The following is an 18693-nucleotide window of genomic DNA, read 5'->3' as shown; positions in this document are numbered from 1 at the left end:
AATCCTAAACCAACTAGGACATATTTGACGAGCCAAAATCCTAACAATCTCCACCTTGGTGAGTCAAACCAAGTCTTGATCGTTGCACTCCAGAGTATCTTTGAACCTCCTTGAAGCAGCTCTGGAAATCTTCAAGAGTCTTTACCTTGGCAATCTTCTTCTTGCCTCATTGCACCTCAAGTGAAGAGGTGCTCCACTTTAATCAATCAACGAGATTGATCAAGTTCAAGCAATGCTTGAACTTCTTGGTCGACACTATCTTTGTAAGGAAATCTGCGGCATTGTCATCCGTATGAATCTTTTCAATCCAAATCTCCTTAGACTCTACCCAATTTCTGATTCTGTGATATCTTACTTCACTGTGCTTTGATCTTCCAGAAAAAAACTTGATTTTTTGCCAAGTGAATGGCACTTTGACTATCACATTTCAGCTTCACACAATCTTGAGTGATTCCCATTTGACTTACCAAGCTACTAAGCCAAATTGCTTCCTTTCCAGCTTCGGCCAATGCAATATACTCTGCCTTTGTGGTCGACAAAGCTGTAATTGGTTGCAGTAGTGCCCTCCAACTGATCGGTCCCCCTGTGCATGTTTACATAACCAAAAGTTGACCTTTTCTTGTCCAAGTCCCCTGTATAATTGGCATCCACATATCCCAACACCCCTGCATTTTCTTTTTGCTTCTCAAACATAATCCTTTGTCGCCAAGAAGTCTTCAAATAACGTAAAATCCACTTGACTGCATCCCAATGTTGCTTTCTTGGATTTGCCATGTATCTGGAAACGACACTAATTGCTTGAGCTATGTCGGGACGTGTGCATACCATTGCATACATAAGGCAGCCCAAGACATTAGCATAAGGCACCTTCTCCATTACTTGCTACTCTTCCTCAGACTTAGGACACTGGTGCCCATTTAACTTGAAGTGAGATGCCAAAGGAGTTGAAAGTACCTTCGCTTCTTGCATGTTGAACTTCTCAAGAACCTTCTAAATATACTTGGCTTGTGATATCCAGATCCTTCCAGCGGTCCTATCTCTCTGAGTTGCCATTGCTAAAAACAATCTGATAGAAGTATGCTTGACTACAGGTGAAAAGATCTCATCATAATCCACCCCTTCCTTTTGTGAGTACCCTTTAGCCACGAGCCTTGCTTTGAATCTCACGACATCTTGTTCATGTAGTCCTTCCTTTTTCCTAAATAACCACTTGCATCCAACTAGCTTTCTGTCTTTGGGTTTAGGAATCAACTCCCAAACAGAGTTCTTGTAAAGAGACTCCATTTCTTCTGTCATAGAACTTATCCAACTATCTCGCTCATCACTTGCTATAGCTTCTTGATAAGTAGTTGGATCTCCTTGACTAATGTTGAGAGCATAATTAACTTCGTCTTGGTTAAACCCAAACCTGTCAGGTTTCTTCTTATTCCGATTAGGTTTGTCCAGTGCTATGCATCTCTGGAATGCAGGTGGATTGTTGGTTGGAGTTCAAACCCTTTGGGATGTCTGGCGAATTAGAGTGCCTTCAATATGCCTTATTTCTTGTTCCACCTGATTCGTAACTGGTGAACGATGCTGATGCTCTTCTTCTTCCTCAAAACCATCAGATTCAGCATCTTGCTCCATTTGCTCCACTTGAGCTTCTTCTTCGTATGAACTAATTAACGGAATCTTTGTTGCTTCAATTTCAGCATCGTCTCTCTTCTCCCTATTGCTCTCGACTTTATTCAGAGGCATGGTTGTCTCATCAAAGACAACATCTCGGCTAACAACCTTTTTCCTGTTGTTGATATCCCACAGCTTGAAACCCTTCACTCTTTTCTCGAAACCAAAGAATATGCAATGCGTAGACTTTGGTTTGAGCTTTGACCTTTCATCACTTGGAATATGTGCGTAAGCACTACAGTCGAATACCCTGAGCTTGGAATAGTCCACCGGCTTCTCAGACCATACCTCTTCTGCACTCTTAAAACGAGAATTGTAAATGGTGATCTATTAATCAAATAACTTGCATGATTAACAGCTTCTACCCAAAAACTATCAGGCAATCCTGCATAAAATGGCATGCTCCTCTCTTTCTCTCTCTCTCTCTCTCTCTCTCTCTCTCTGTCTCTCCATGAGAATTCGGTTCATCCTCTCAGCAGCTCCATTTTGTTGGGGATTCTTCTTAATTGTGAAGTGCCTTATGATGCCTTCTTGCTTGTAGTAATCGGTAAACTCATTACTTGTATATTCACTCCATTGTCACTTCTCATGTACTTGATCTTTCTTCCAATTTGATTCTCAGTTTCTGTTTTCCATTCCTTGAACTTTGCAAAAACCTCGGATTTCTACTTCATGTAATAAATCCAAACCTTCCTAGAAAAAATATCCATGAAAGTAACAAAATACTTGGCTTCACCATTTGATTTGGTTGGTGCAGGGCCCCAAACATCTGAGTGAATATAGCTGAGTTGCTCCTTGCTTCGGTTATCTGCACTGCTACTCGTGAATGATACCTTCCTTTGCTTTCTAATAACACAATATTCACAAAAGTCCAATTTGCAAGATGACACGCCTTCCAACAGGCTTTGCTTGTGTAATTCTTGCAACCCTTTCTGGCTTATGTGCCTGAGCCTATGATGCCAAAGTTCAGTCTTGTCTTCTATACCTTGATTTACAAAAACAGCTGCTCCCTTGACTGTAGTGGTCCCAATTAACTTATACAGCTTATTGGGTTGTAGGTCATCCTGCATTGCCACCAGTGATCCTTTTGTTACCCTGAGTCTTCCCTTTTTAGACTCATATCCATAGCCTGCCTCATCTAAAGTACCCAAGGAAATCAAATTCTTTCTTAGTCTAGGGACATATCTATCGTTCCCCAAAACTCGTATCATTCCATCAAACATTATGATTCGAACAGTGCCGATTCCTTTTACAGGACATGAAGAATCGTCCCCCATTAAAACTTCCCCGCTGCTGACTTCTTTGTAAGTATCGAACCATTCTCTTACTGCACACATATGAAAAGTGAATCTGGTATCCAAAATCCAATTTGTGAAAGCCTTGGAGCCTGATGTTACTGAAAGAAGCTCCCCGTCACTCTCATGCTCGGTGACTGCACTAGCTAAACCTGAGCTTCCTTCCTTCTTGGCTTTCTTCTCTTTCCAAATCTTGCAGTTCCTCTTCCAATGACAGGCTGAACCACATTCGAAACAGCCTTCCTTCTTTTCCTTTTTCTTCTTGGATTTTGACCTACCTCTGTTGTCTATTTTCTCTTCCTTTGTCTTTTCCCGGCCCCTCTCCTTGCCTTCGGCATAAAGGCCTTGAGAGCTTTCAGTTATATCATCTAGTTTAGCATATGATTGAAGAGCTTGAATTACTTCTTCAAGCTTCAGGGAGCCTAAAAAACGCAGATGGGGATCAATTTTACTTGGTGCCTTATAATCCAGGGTTAGTCCCTTAACTATACTTGGTGCCTTGTAATATATTTTGTTTTTGTAGTATATTTAATCTATATGGATCATTATGTGTAGGGGTCATTGGGTGTTAATAATTATGAGACCAGCTAAGGAGACTGTTTATGACATGGATTCATTGCCAAACCGCTCTGATGACCAGGACATGAGAAATATAGTGAATACGTAAGTTTATTTATAAAAATCTAAGATTTTTTATTTCTGCATTTGAATGATACGATGACTTTTTTTAATACCGACGTTGTAATCAAAACACAACGACGGTAAATTATAACCGACGTTTGAAATCATTTACAACGTCAGTATTTTCTGTAAACCGTCGTCTTAATTGAAATACCACGTTGTTTGAGTTTTTTATTTTAGGACGTTTTAATTTTTTTTTGTTCAACTTTCATTTACAAACAACTTTTGTTTATACGTCATTTTTCATCGTCGCCGACTTTAGAATGCTACACAACAACGGTTTTTATTTACCGACGTTTGGAATTAAATATGACGTCACTTGTTTTACAAAACCTTCATCTTCACTTATTTACCACGACGGTTAATATTTTTTTATGCTGATTTTTAGTTTTGTCATTAACACTTTTTGTTTTCTTGAAACAGTTCAATCAAAATGTATAACTCTCACACAGGCAAACAATCATCATGTAAATCAGCCATATGGAAAAATCTACATGGCACTCCTCAACAACCAACAAATGTAGAGTGTGGCTATTACGTGATGCGTTTCATGAGAGCTATAATTCATGATCCAACCCTAGCATTGAGAAGGTAAAATTTAAGATATAATTTCTTTATTTTAATACCACGACTTTTTCTTTAAAAACCGTCGTTTTAATAATTATAACACGTTAGTTTTTGTTCTTTATTTGCAATTTGACAAGAAAAAGGAACCAGTTCAGTATGTACAAGAACATATTGACGAAGTCAGGCTGGAATGGGAAGAATTCGTGAACAAGCAATTACAGAATTATAAGTGATATAATTTATTTTAACAATGTTTAGGTTTATTTTAATTTATTGACAATGTACATAAATATATTTTTGGTAATTAATTGAACAATCATCAAAAAATCAAATTTTTAAATATTTTTTTTTGTATAGGATATTTATGTCATTAAATGAAATAAAATGACAATAAATCATAAAAACTTAAATTCATTCCCAAAAACCGACGTCTCATTCTAGTTTACACGTCTCATATCTATAAACAATCGTCATCTTATTATAGTAGGAAATAAAACATCGACGACATTTCTTAAAAACGACATGTAAGGAGGCTAAACACGACAGTTTATATATAAAACTGAAATCTACGAAAAAAATTTGTATAGATATACTACGTCCGTTAGTACAACAAGCAAGACGTGTTAAAGACACACAACGTCGGTTACCTGACCAAATGTGACGTTGTATATCTAAACAACGACGGCATTAACATAATAATCGACATTGTAAATGCTACCCACGTCGGTTATTAAGAACCAGAGGACGTTGTAACCCACTAACCACATCAGTGGGTACATTGCGACGTCTAATGTATTCTAGGACGACGTCATGTGTTATTTAACATCGTTGTAAATGGATGCAACGTCAGTTATGTACATTTGTCATTTAATTTTTATATGACTTTTATATTTGATTTAATTCCTAATATTCAAAATAAATTTCAAAAAATAAACTGACAACTACCATGCACCCCCATTGAAAGATTGTCTCTCCCCTAAATCTTTAAAAAAAAATTAATTTGTATTTAATTACTAATATTCATAATATATTTTTAAAAAATTCAAAAAATAAAATGATAAATTCTATGCACTCATTGAGACAATATCTCCCCCCTCAATGCCTGAAAATTTTAATTTTAGATTTCAAAATTACAAGTGATAACAAAAGTCAAAAAGATTTAGAGACAAAGCACAATAGTCATTATACTTTCCATAACATAACCTTAAGGTTTATGTGATCCATTGGTGGTCAAAAAATTCAAAATTATTTAATATGGATTTTAGCCTACTAATATAGAAGGCATTGTTGTAAGGAGTCCGTAGCAATTTTTGGTTCATTTTTCTCATACTTGTGTATTTTTTTTTATAATTATTGTAAAATTTAGGGTTTAGGTTTTATTGAAATGACGCTGGTTTTCTCTCACTCTTTTTGGTCAATTACGCACGTTCGAATCCCAGGAAACGCAAACCAAATCTAATTGTTTAATATTTTAGACATCAATTTTTATAGAGGCGACGTAACAATGCTTTACAACGGCGGCAATTTACCATAACCCTCGTCATAAATGTGAAATTAAACGACGACTGGGTTGTATTTACTGTCGTCTTTGATAAACACAGTCCTTTAAAATTTTTGACCGAGATCTAAAATTTTCAGAATTTCCCTTTAACTCTAAAATATTTCCTTCTCTCTCTTCAACGTAAATTTGTCTTAAAGTTTTCGCTCTCTCTCAAAGCATTGGGTATATTCTCTGAGCTTTCTCTCAAGCACTTGTTATTTTCTCTCAGCTCTCTCTCAAATTCTCTTAGTTTGTATATTCTCTTAGCTTTGGTTTCTTAATATATGTTTTGGGAGCTATGGGTTCTTTTATGTTTTGGTGTTCGCATTCTGTTAAGGGTTCTTTGAAAAGGAATGGGGATGGAAGATTTAGGCTTCAGTTTTTTGTAAACCATGATGACGGTTGGTGGAACAAACCGTCATCTAAATTTTTATTATACGTCGGTTTTTTATTTACTACCGTCGTCGTCATTAGGCTACCAGAACCCAAACCTGGTTCTTCAAAAAGAATACAAATATCTGGTTTTGGGTAGCTTAAAGACGACAGTAAATAGATATGCCGTCGTCTGACTTTATGTTACACTATGATTATTTTGAAAAAACCGTCATCTGATTCTTGTTTTTTTTTTTTTCCAATTTGTTCTCTGCTTTGTGAATATAGTATTGTTTCATTGCTGGTCTTTTTACTTTATTATATATATGATTTTATAGTGTGTGAGATGGATAAGTCATGGATGCATGCGGACAGAAGATTGAAGGCATATGAGTTAGGGGTGGAAGAATTTTTGAATTTTGCTATAGAAAATCTTGGAAATACAACTGATATTCGTTGTCCATGTGTTAAATGTGAGAATATTCGATTGTTTGGGGTTGGAATTATAAGGGACCACTTATACTTTAATGGCATTGACCAAAGCTATAAGATTTGGACATGGCACGGAGAATCTTGGGAATGGACTACTAATGCTAGTAGAAATGTGGAAGAAGATGAGCAAAGTAGGTTTAGTTTTGTTTCTGAAGAATTAGGGATGGATGATAATGATTTAGGCAATATTGGATTTGACCCTTTTGAGTTTGCCAATGTGATTGAGGATGGAGATCAACCCTTGTACCCTGGTTGCGGTAAGTACACGAAGTTGTCGACTTTGGTGAAGTTATATAATTTGAAAGCAAAACATGGGATGAGTGATGTTTGTTTTATAGAATTATTGATACTTCAAGGAGATTTGCTTCCAGAAGGAAATACACTATCTTCCTCTATGTACGAGGCAAAAAAGATATTGTCTGCTTTAGGGAAGAGTTATGAGAAAATCTACGCATGTTCCAATGACTGCATCTTGTATAGGAAGGATTATGAAGATTCAACTAATTGTCCTACTTATGGTATCTCAAGGTGGAAGGAAGGCATGTGCCAACGAAGGTTTGTGTGGTATTTTCCTCCAAGTCCAAGGTTTAAAAGGATATTTCAATCACATAAGACAACTTAGAGTTTGACTTGGCATGCTGCTAGAAAATCAGTTGACGGTCATATGTCTCATCTAGCGGATTCCCCGTCTAGGAAACTTGTTGATGATAAATGGCCTGAGTTTGGTAAAGAGCGAGAAACTTGAGATTGGCTCTCTCATCTGATGGATTCAATCCCCACAGTTCTTTAAGTAGCATATACAGTTGTTGGTCAGTTATCTTAGTTACATATAATCTCCCACCATGGCTGTGCATGAAACAGAAGTTCATGATGTTGACCTTATTGATTTTCGGTCCTAAACAGCCCGGAAATGATATAGATGTCTACTTAGAGCCTTTGATTGATGATTTAAAATATATGTGGGATGAGATTAGAGGAGTGTATGATGCACATATAGGAGAATACTTTACACTCAGAGGTGTATTACTATGGACAATTAATGATTTTCCTACCTATGGGAACTTATCTGGTTGTGTCGTTAAAGGATATAAAGCTTGTCCAATATGACGCGATGATACACCTAGTCACAGGTTGAAAAATGGCCACAAAATTTGTTACATTGAGCATAGAAAATGGTTACCACTCAATCATCCATATCGGAGGCAGTGTGCAGCTTTTAATGGGAAATCTGAATATAGCACGCCTCTCGAGCCATTAAATGGAGAAGAAGTGTTGTACATGGTTGAAGATATTAATTACATATGGGGCTCGAAAAATGGGGGAAGTGTTGGTGAGAATGATGGTGACAGAGTTTGTTGGAAGAAATAAAAATTCTTTGATCTCGAGTATTGGAAATACCTTCTTGTGAGGCACCTAGATGTTATGCATATTGAGAAGAATGTTTGCGATAGTATCATTGGTACATTGCTGGAGATCCCTGGAAAAAATAAAGATGGGATTGCTGCTCGATTAGATTTATTCAACATGGGGGTCAAAACTGATTTGCAACCCGAGTATGAAAAAAGGCATACTCGCTTGCCTCCAGGGCCTTGGAATTTGTCAAGAGTAGAGAAGAGAGCGGTTTGCAATTCTTTCTATGGTATGAAGGTTATTCTTCAAATATAAAAAATCTTGTATCTTTAAAAGATTAAAGACTTCTTGGACTTAAATCTCATGATTGTCATACCTTGATGCAACAATTGCTCCCTGTGGCAATTCGTTCTGTTTTGGAGAAGCCTGCAAGGTATGCAATAACTCGATTGTGCTTCTTCTTCAATGCTATATGTGCAAAGACGGTAGATGTTTCCAAGCTAGATAAGTTGGAAGAAGATGTAGTAGTTACTTTGTGTTTGCTTGAGAAGTACTTTCCCCCTTCATTCTTTGATATCATGGTTCATCTAGTAGTACATCTTGTCAGAGAAGTTCGTCTATGTGACCCAGTATATTTTAGATGGATGTATCCGTTTGAAAGATATATGAAAGTGCTAAAGGGGTATGTTCAGAACCGTACTCGTCCGGAAGGTTGCATTGCTGAGCGGTATATAGCTGAAGAAGCTGTAGAGTTTTGCATCGAGCATTTATCTGATGTTAGTACAGTTAGAGTGCCTTCAAGCCAGAAGATGGGAGTTTCGAAACCATTATCAGGTTGCACAGTAAGCTTAGTTGATCAAGACTTGTTGAACCAGGTACATCTATATGTCTTGGAGAATATGGAGGAAGTCCTACCTTATATCGAGTATGTATGAGTTTTATTTTTCAAATGAAGCCATTTTAAATATTATTATTCCTTATGTTTATCTTATATACAAGGGACCGTAATGCTTGATTTTTTCATGTCAATGTAGGGAACATATGATCCACATCAAAACCACTTATCCAAAATTTAGAAAGAGAACAAAGCGGCTGCAAGATAAGTACAATCACACTTTCATTCAATGGCTCCACTTTAACGTATATATATATATATATATATATGTTATTGAATGATATATTCAACTTTTAATTTTCTTCCTTTCTATATGTTAGATTGAATTAAGATATACATGATTAATTTGCAGGTTCAAAGTGAACTTAATGGGGAAGAGCATAATGGCGTATCAGAAAATTTGAGGTGGCTAGCAGCTGGTCCAAGCATGGCAGTGCCATCATATAGGTGCTATCTTACTAATGGTGTTAAATGTAACACCAAGGCACAAGATGATGTGTGAACTGTCCAAAATAGTGGAGTTTATTTACTTGCACATACTATGCAAGTTGCTAGTGCCAATGATAAAAACTCTATTGTCTCCAATATGGGTTTTTATGGTGTTATTCAAGAAATTTGAGACCTTGACTACCAAAAGTTTAAAATCCCAGTCTTGAGGTGTGATTAGATAAATAACACTTCGGGTCTTGTAGTCGACGAACTTGGATTTACCCTTGTAGATCTGAGTAAAATTAGACATAGGAATGACCAATTTGTTATGTCTTCTCAAGTCAAACAAGTATTTTATGTTGACGACCCAATGCATCATGGTTGGTCAGTAGTGTTATCAATGCCTAATAGAGAATATAATGATGTTATTGGTGATGATGTGCTAGGTGATATTAGAATTGAGTGTGAGCCATTTACTAGAGGGATACCAAATGTTGACACATTTGATGACCTAGTGGGTGAGTTTGGGAATGAAAGATGTGAAGATATATGGATTGATTGATTGTTGTAATGTATGACATTAGTTATTCAATTAATTATATGACATTAATTAATAACTATGTACATCATTTTAATTCTGATCACATTTTCATTATGCAGGCTTTGGGCACAACAAATCAAAAATTATAAAAACTGGGTTAAAGGTGTAAAATATGACGGTCCAGTAAAAAAAATTGGAAAAACAGACGTCTAAAATAAAACCAACGTCGGGTTTTAAAAATGCAAAAGACCGTAAACCAAAAAAACCGCCATATGAAACTGAAATCACGTCGGTTTGTTAAACACAGCTTAAAAGAAACCGTCGTCTAAAGTCAGAAATAAAGGCCGTTCATTTTCATTAACTGTCGTGATAGATGTTCTGCATGTCGGCTAGTCTAAAATAACTGACGTCTCAGAGAATACACACGTGAAGGAAGGTTAAACAATCAACTTTTAAAAGGACAACCACGTCATCATGTATTTAAAATCAACGTGGTAAGCAATTACAATGTCAAGCAGTTGGATCTCATGACGTAGTGAAAAAATTAACCACGTCCTTTATTTTAACGCCACCGACATTGAATATATAATCCACGTTGATTTTTTTCCTATCCACGCCTTCAATATTATTTATAACGTCCGCCTTTGACAACAGTCGTCGTGGGTATGATTTGTTACGTCGGTATTAAGTAATATTGTGTCATTTTAAATCTTTTAGACGTCAGTTATTCAGAAAAAGTGACTTCTAACTTTGTCAAAGGGGCTTCTTTGTATAATTTAAACTACGATTCTCGCAAGAAACAGACATGGAATAATGTTAAAATGTCGTTGTTCTCCTACTCTGCGACGTGGATAATCACATAAGAGATGGTTCTGCTAGGTACGAGACTTGGTTAAGGCATTTTACGGCGATTACTGAGAGACAACTGACATGTAATACTCTTTAAACGTCTATTGGTTTGTGTGCGCGTCGTCTTTTATATTTTAGACGTCGGTGTCTTTATTTGTTTAACGTAGTATAAATTAACCACAACGGTTTCTAGGTTATCCATGTCTTTTTTCCTTCAATTAGGGACATGGATAATTATCTTTACGTTGGTTCTTCTTTTGATCTTGACATGTAACAGTCTTTAGACGTCTCAGTTTTCATAAAATCATCGTCTAATGTTGTCAAAGATTTCATTTTAGGCTAAATATATAGTAATTATACGTTGGTTCGTAATAGTTTTGGACGTTGAATGTGTTAACGACGTCGGTTAATAACCGTCGTTGTTTTATGTACAAAAGATGGCGGTCAATTTCACGATGGTTTGAAAACCTTCTAGACGACGGTGGTTTCCCGTCATCTATTTTGATTTTTGTAGTAGTGTGTGGTGTTTTATTTAAGCATGAGATACAACTCCTTTGGGGGTTACACATGTAAAGACTAGGAGAAATTGGAGACGCCAAAAGAGTATTGCAATTGGCTAAGTTTTATTGTTTCTTCCTTATGTTTTTGCTTATGTCGAATTCTATGATTATGTGCAACTAATTTTCTTTTGCTAGGGAATGATGTAGCTCTAGAATGATAATCTAGTTTTCTTATTTTACCTATCTATTGATTGCCGTTTGATGTTGGATTCTGTAACACCCCGACTCAAAATTTAATCCCTTATTTAAATTATTTAAGTGAAATTTTGAATTTACCCTTGGGGGTAGGGGTATTTTGGTCATTTTCTTACTCGGAAAGAGTTTGGGGTAGTGACTAGTATTTTTGGGTAGGTTCTACTGAGACGAATCCGTAGACACGTGGTAGGCTTGAATCGGAGTTGTAACGAAGGTTTGGCGACCAAAAGTAGTTCAGTGGCAAACTTGTAAATATTTCGAAAAGAGTTTGGATAAAAATATGATTTTTTAAATCTCTCTCTCTCTCTCTCTCTCTCTCTCTCTCTCTCTCGCTCTCTCTCTCTCCCCGTGGCTGAAATCCCCCATCCCAGACACATTTTTTCGCCGGAATTTCAGACGGCAAGAACTTCGCCGTCAGACCTCCATTTCAAGTGGCGTTTCTTGCAAAAGCTTCCCCTCTTCCTCCTCTACCCAGCCCACCCCTTTTCTCCGATTGAAAACCCGACAAACGGAGGTGGCAACGACGTGAAAAATCGGCCAACACTACCAACGTCACCGGCGACGTTTCCGGCCACCGCGAGCTGCGCCGTCTCTTGGAACAGGTAGCCCTCCTCTCCTTTTAGCTATTTCCTAGATTGTGTGACAACAATGGTGACGATGGTCGTCGGATCGAAGCCGTGAAGTTTCGGGTTAAACCGTGAGTGTCCGGCGCCGATTCCGGCCACTTGCCGTCCGAATTGGACTTGGCTGTAGTTGAATAAAGTGTTCCACTTGTCGAGTAGAACCTGTAGCCGGGAGAATGTCTTGTAATTTGGAGATTTTTCTGCGAAAAGTAATCGCTTTGGACACCCACGCGCTGCCGGGAGGTGTGGCGGCTCTTGGGCACTGTAGCATAGGGGCATTTTTATCCCAATGCGATCCCCTTGATGTCACGAGCGCATAGGTATGCTCTGATTCCAACTTGGTTGACGTTTGAACCCCGAACGAATCTCACATATTAGGAGTTATCTGGGTTCAATATGTTCAGACCGTTGGATCGACTCCATTCCAATATATGTTACTCTAGACCTTCCTAGGATCGTGTAGGAATTCACGGATCGTTAATCGGAGTCCTGGATGTTCCAATTCAATAACTTAAAGTTTACGTTTTACGATAACTGTCCGATCGTGCGATCGTAAGCGATCTAACCGTCCGTTTCGGACCAAACTTGCGAGACGGGTATCCTAGACCTTGTAGAACCTATAGGCACTCTCGGATAGTAAAACGGAGGTCGTGGGTCTCATGGGCCCGATTGACCTGAATTGGGAAGTTTGACTGCCAGTTGACCGAATGTCTCCCGAAAATGTTCCAACGTCTGAATTGGGTAGTTGGACCTTAGAACGTCTCGTTCCTCATACACTCACTAGACACCCAGGAAACTAGGATTTTAATTCAAAGTTCTCGTTCGAAACGCTTGTATTAATCTCGTATTCGTATTCAGAAATAGGTACTCCGACCACGCGTATGCCGCAGGCAGGACCCTCTCAGGGTCAAGCAGCGTGGGACTACTTGTGAGTGGACATTTGTTTTCAAATCTTATGCATGCTTTTATGATGGGAAATATTATGCATGATATTTTAAATGGTATTTTGGATATATTATTTATTCAAGTGTTGAAAGTGATATTTTTATGATGCATTGGAAATATATTTTGGGTTTTGACATATTTGAGTATCTTGAGTATGAATATATGGATTTTGAGAATTTCTATATATGTTTGGCTATGTATGGGGTACTTGGGTTGTTGAGATGAGATTGTGGGAAGTGATGAGTATAGAATGTCAGTTTGGAGTGCTATAAGCACTACCCTATGTACCTTCCCGGATTTGGAACTTAGATACGAAAACTTGAGATACTTGGACTTGTCGGAACCCAAGGCATCCTTGACAGGATGTTGCTGTGGACCCTTGATTGGGTAGTTTGCGCGCGTAGGACTGGTACAGACGTACGGATTTTGAGGCTATCAATGGTATGTGCTGGCTGAGAGTTGGTCCCCTAGTTGGACGGCTCGTTCCCTAGTCACATGGTGTATTAAGGAATTTATTTATTGGGACTCTGCCATGGTGACTAGTCAAATAATCCCCTAGTTGGATTGTTTTTCCGGTGCAACTAGGTGATGGTCATATATATATATATTATATATATATATCTCTTATATTATATATTTACATATATATAACTATTCATTCATTCTTGTTTTTCGGTGAGGATACTTCCTTGCCGGTCGTGCCAATGGGTACGCTTTCAAGAGTTTAGTTTGGGACTTATAATATTTGATTGGTGGGTTTGTAAAGTGTTCTTTTGGATTTCGGACTTGGCATCCGATATTGGTTTGGTTTTGATATATATATATACTTGATTATGCTGGTTTTGGGATGCATTTGGATTTCTTGCATGGTTTTCTAAACGTTGGGTTTATATTACGTTGGTTTACACTGAACTGAATTTTATTTTTGTCCACTCACATTTTTCTGTTTTGCGCCCCCCAGCCACTAGTTGACTGAGCTCCTCAACCGAGCCAGATCATGTGCTTCCGAGCCTTGAGCCTTCGTAGGAACTCTTTCATCTTTCTATTCCAGTTGAACTTTGTTTTTGTTGTAACTGAAATTCCTTAGACATGCTCTGTTATCGCCCTTGTTAGGGTTTGATTTATGAGGCCAGAGGCCTTTGTTGTAAACTGTTTATTCGCTTTAAAGCATGTTGCTGGTTGGGATCTTGTTATGTGTTTTATGCAGGTTGAATTTTGTTGGGTTGTTCAATTTATAGGGGAGATTCTGCCAAAATTTTGGTAGAGAGTCTCGAGGTCTTTAGTAAGTGGGCCCGGCTTTGGGGTGATGTCAGTAAAAAGACGGGGTCCGCTCCGATTTCAAGAAAATTCCGGGGTGGGTCCTGTCAGATTCTTAATCATTGTGCTTAATAATTTGGTTGATAATCTTGATGCTTGATCACTATCTAGACTTTTAATTGAGTTAATTGGATGCAAATTAGAGTAAATACCATACTTAATTTGAGGCTTGCTTCTTGTGATTAGGATTTGTAATTCGTCTAGGGTTCCTAGGGTTTACATGCTTGTTAGAGGTTTTCATTGATCTTAATGAGTTTCTATGCGTTGATATTTGACCTAAATACCATAGGCGGATTACATGTAGGAATATACGAGTTAGCCTGAATACCATAGGTAATTCATAAAAAAGGAAAACTAAGCGGTGACATCAAATGGTTAGTTAATAGGTAGTTGAATAAGAGGCTGGATCAGATTGCTAGTGGTGAATTCATTGTCCTAGTGCTTTTATCAATTTGAATTTCTCATCCTTGTGTTTCGTGACTTTCTACTTGTTTTGTCTTTAATTTCGCTGTTAATTAAATCATTTTTTCAAAAACCCCTTTTGTGTTTACGTGAGAATGCTATGTGTTAATTTCTTGTTTATATAATTAGAGTAGTTAATGTATTTTGTGAAGTAAATTAGGTTAGACTAATTGGAAGTTGAGCTCAATCCTCGTGGGAATGACCTCGTATTTGCCATACTATATTACGATTGACCTTGTACACTTTCAAGTATAATTTGTGTTTAGATTAGTCTTTATAATATCCATTTTTCAGGTTGTCTAAAATTCACAACAATCATTTTATTTAACAGCAGATGCTGCGCTTGAACCCAAAAATCAGCATTCTGAAGAACCATTATGTTCGGTGCTCTATTACTATCTGGTGTTTCTAGTAAGACTAGGTTTTTATCAAAATTCCAAGGTCCCCCTCGTATCACCATCTCCTTATCACGCATAGTTGTGAACGTGAATAAGAAAAGATTGTCTTGTAGGTCCTTCACACCCACCTCTCGCATCTTATCCTAGGCCCTCAACATGGTTTGTTTGAAAGCCTCACGGTTGAAACCTTGATCAGTAAATACCGTCCCTACCAAAGAGAGATGGAGTCACTCGTTCATCGTTGTCATATTATCTGGTTCGATTTGAAGGCAATCTTGTTCTTCATTAGTTAACGACAATACCTTATCAAAAGAACATACCACTTCCTCCACATCTTCCTTCTCAGCCATAAAATCCATGTTTTCCATCATAGATAACCAGTTTCAAAATCCGCCCAAACAGCAAACAAGTAGCCACCAAGAAAACCTAAAAGAAAATTAGGAGAAAAATTCTAACCCTAGGCAGGGAGTAGACCCTCACCCAAATGTTTCCCTTTCGACACTTCTACTTACACATTATATGCACATCACATCACATGCACACCACTTACACATCACATGCACACAAACAATCAAGCAAATTCATATACACACAAACAACCAAGCAAATTCATATACACACTATAAAAATGCATTATCTTCGGTGGAGTGAAAGGAGCACAACTTGCAAGTCTGTTTATTTGGAAGCATGCAGGATGGGTTTAGAAGCATCTTGTATTTTAAGGACATTTTGATAATTTCCCCATAGTTATGTCCGAAGGTCAAATTTGTAATATTAATCAATCGAGATCAAATGCTACCTAAAAATCATCACAAATTCTAAAAATACTCCATTTGTTCATAAATCAACACCAAAAAATTTCCTCATATGTCTCCAAAGTTATTAATGGGCCTTAAATATCCAAAGTTATTAGTGGGCCTTTAACTCTCCAACCAAGAACCCTGAGACTAAGGCCGCCGAGGCCAACCCTGCCGATGAAGTCTTTCTTCTGAAGCGGGAAGAGAGAGAAGAAAAACAAAAACAAAACCAAAAAACAAACAAATGGCACCAGCCAAGAAGGCCAAGGCCAAGACTAAGGCCAACCCGGCCGAGTCAACTCAGCCCGTAAACCCCAACAACAATTTCCCAACCTCTATTCGGTACATACCTCCGTCCTCAGTCGCCATCACCATCCACGCAAAGCCTGGTTCCAAAATCGCCTCCATCACTGGTCCTTCTCTTTCTCTCTCTATTTTTATATGTATAGGTCTGTGTATTTATAGAATATAATTTTCTATTTTTTGAAATGAAGATTTCAGTGATGAGGCGTTGGGGGTACAAATAAACGCGTCTGCAAAGGACGGGGAAGCTAATGCAGCGCTACTTGACTACATCAGCTCGGTTGGTCTTGTTTCTTATTGGGTTATCCCTTTTCAACCTTTTTTGTCTTTTTTTAATGGTTTTTTGAGCTTTTTTATATGGAATGCCAAATTAAAGTTTGATTTGAGAATTCTTAGGTTCATTGGTGCATCATCCTATTATTATTAGTGGGTTGGAGACTTGGAGTTGCATTTACTTGTTTCGGGTTTTTGTGATTAGTGTGCTGTGTCTTAAGAAGATTGTGTGGTTCTTGAAAGATCCTAACATTCATTGTGATTGCTTACGTTAACTTCAATTGGGGAAGTGATGCTTTAATTTGTAATTTGTTGGTCTAGTGCTGTTGCTCTAACCGAGCTTTGTTGGGGAAGTGATGTTTTGTTTGTATCTTTTTGGTTGAGATTGTCGTGCTTTTAACGGACCTTTGATTGTGAAGTGATTTGGTCTTGCAAAGGAGAGAAATATTGAGCTAAACTAGAGAAAAGTGAGGTGAAGTGGTGATCTGAAATGGTGAAACAAACTTACTCATGGGATAAGCTTGTGGAAAGGCACAAGGGTTGGATGTGAGCTCTTCTAAGGTTTCCTCAAGTCTAATTTATTCTTTTCAAGATGATGTGTGGTGTGGCCAAGAATAGCCACAGTGCAGAGTGTGAAGGGTGGATTTCTTCTTTCTCCCCCAAGCATAAAATGTCTATTCCTGGACCACTTCATACCACCTGTCCATCCTATCTACACCGCAGTTAGCTAGTAAGAAAGAATAGCTTTTATAGATTATTTGGTCAAACACTGATTTGCATTTTGGGTAGATTATATGCTTCAGCTGGTGTTGTTTCTAGAGATATATTTTTGTTATCATTTTTCAGTTATTCGTCTATGACTACAAGTATGTTGAACTTCTACATTCAAATACATTCTAAAGTCGTGCACACACATATACATGAAAATATACTTCTCTACCCATCATTTGTTTATAAGTTGGCAAGATAAGGTGGCTCGGTAGCTTTGTGGCAGGGTTGGCAAGGGATTTGTGACAGAACAGATTCTCGAGAAAGTTCGAAGGGAAGATTAATTTCACTTTAAATGATGGGTACAGAATGAGGCCTATACTTTTGAGGGTCTAATTTGTATTATTATGAGTGAAATGTAGCATAGTTTTCTAATAATTTTTTAGCAAGAATATAAAGTTTCATATTGGGCATTCTAAGCCGTGCATCTTACCATAGAAATCCTAAAGCCTCTGTCTACACCCATTGCCAAATGGTTTTGAGTTGCATGCACCAAATTTGTCAATTTTCTTTTGACGTTTTAACCGCTCAGTTTATTTGGTCTGCTCAACCATTAATGTTTATGCTTGGAAACTTCAAATTTTTATTCTTTCCAAATTACAGGTTTTAGGGGTAAAAAGAAGGCAGGTTTCTATTGGTTCTGGCTCTAAATCAAGAGACAAGGTTGTTATTGTGGAGGAGATGACTCTACGAAGTGTTTTTGACATCCTACACAAAGCTTCGAAGTCCACCTAATAGAGAGAGATGAGTTTGATCCTTGAATGAGACGTGAGGCTTGATTGTACTGTAGCAGCTAACCGAGTCGCTTGTGTTTTTGGAAATTGTCTTGTTCACGTTTCTAGTACTTCAAAACTGGCAGTTTGCCCTGTCTACACACGAATGACTACTTGTTTATAAATGCATCTTTTGATACACTTATACCACAATAATGAGTTGTGTTCATAATATATTTCTTGCCCTTGTAACGGATGTTCTATATTTTCCTTCATCTCTTAAACAAGCGTGAATGCAGTTTCCTCCTGAAATGATAAAATCTAGATTTTGCATCGTCATTCCTTCCAAACAAAGTTAACAATCGGGCACATTTGCGCGTCATTATTCTATTCCGGGTCTTCCCTCGGTATTACAGATCCATAAAGTCTCTCCTAACTTTTCGTGATTGTACCTAATTACGTCCCCCACCTTAGTTAATATAAATAAGTACATGGGATTGGTTCTTGTTGGTCCTCTTTAGCTCCCTTTCATTTGTAAAAATATTTTAGTGTCTGATGGAAAATTTGGTGACACGTAATTGTTCTATTTTTCGGAATACTACCTGATGCAGTTGAAGTTATGATTATAAATCATTAACTTTTATGTGATTTTTGGAAAAATAG

At 37.6% G+C, this 18693-nt stretch overlaps 1 protein-coding gene across 2 annotated transcripts; it reads left to right on the top strand.

Annotated features, from left to right (window-relative positions):
- Positions 16037 to 18339, top strand: LOC18787740 (UPF0235 protein C15orf40). 2 transcript variants are annotated; one of them, XM_020565157.1, is made up of 3 exons: positions 16037 to 16386; positions 16468 to 16577; positions 17921 to 18339. In XM_020565157.1, the coding sequence occupies exons 1-3, from the start codon at positions 16218 to 16220 to the stop codon at positions 18050 to 18052; spliced, it is 411 nt and encodes a 136-aa protein (XP_020420746.1). In that variant the 5' UTR covers positions 16037 to 16217; the 3' UTR covers positions 18053 to 18339. The 2 variants fall into 2 exon arrangements, with proteins under 2 accessions (XP_020420746.1, XP_007221216.1); XM_007221154.2 differs by having other exon boundaries at positions 16043 to 16386; positions 16468 to 16556.

The sequence above is a fragment of the Prunus persica genome, chromosome G6 (assembly GCF_000346465.2).
Source record: "Prunus persica cultivar Lovell chromosome G6, Prunus_persica_NCBIv2, whole genome shotgun sequence".
Lineage (NCBI taxonomy): Eukaryota > Viridiplantae > Streptophyta > Magnoliopsida > Rosales > Rosaceae > Prunus > Prunus persica.
This window is presented reverse-complemented; position numbering and strand designations above follow the sequence as displayed.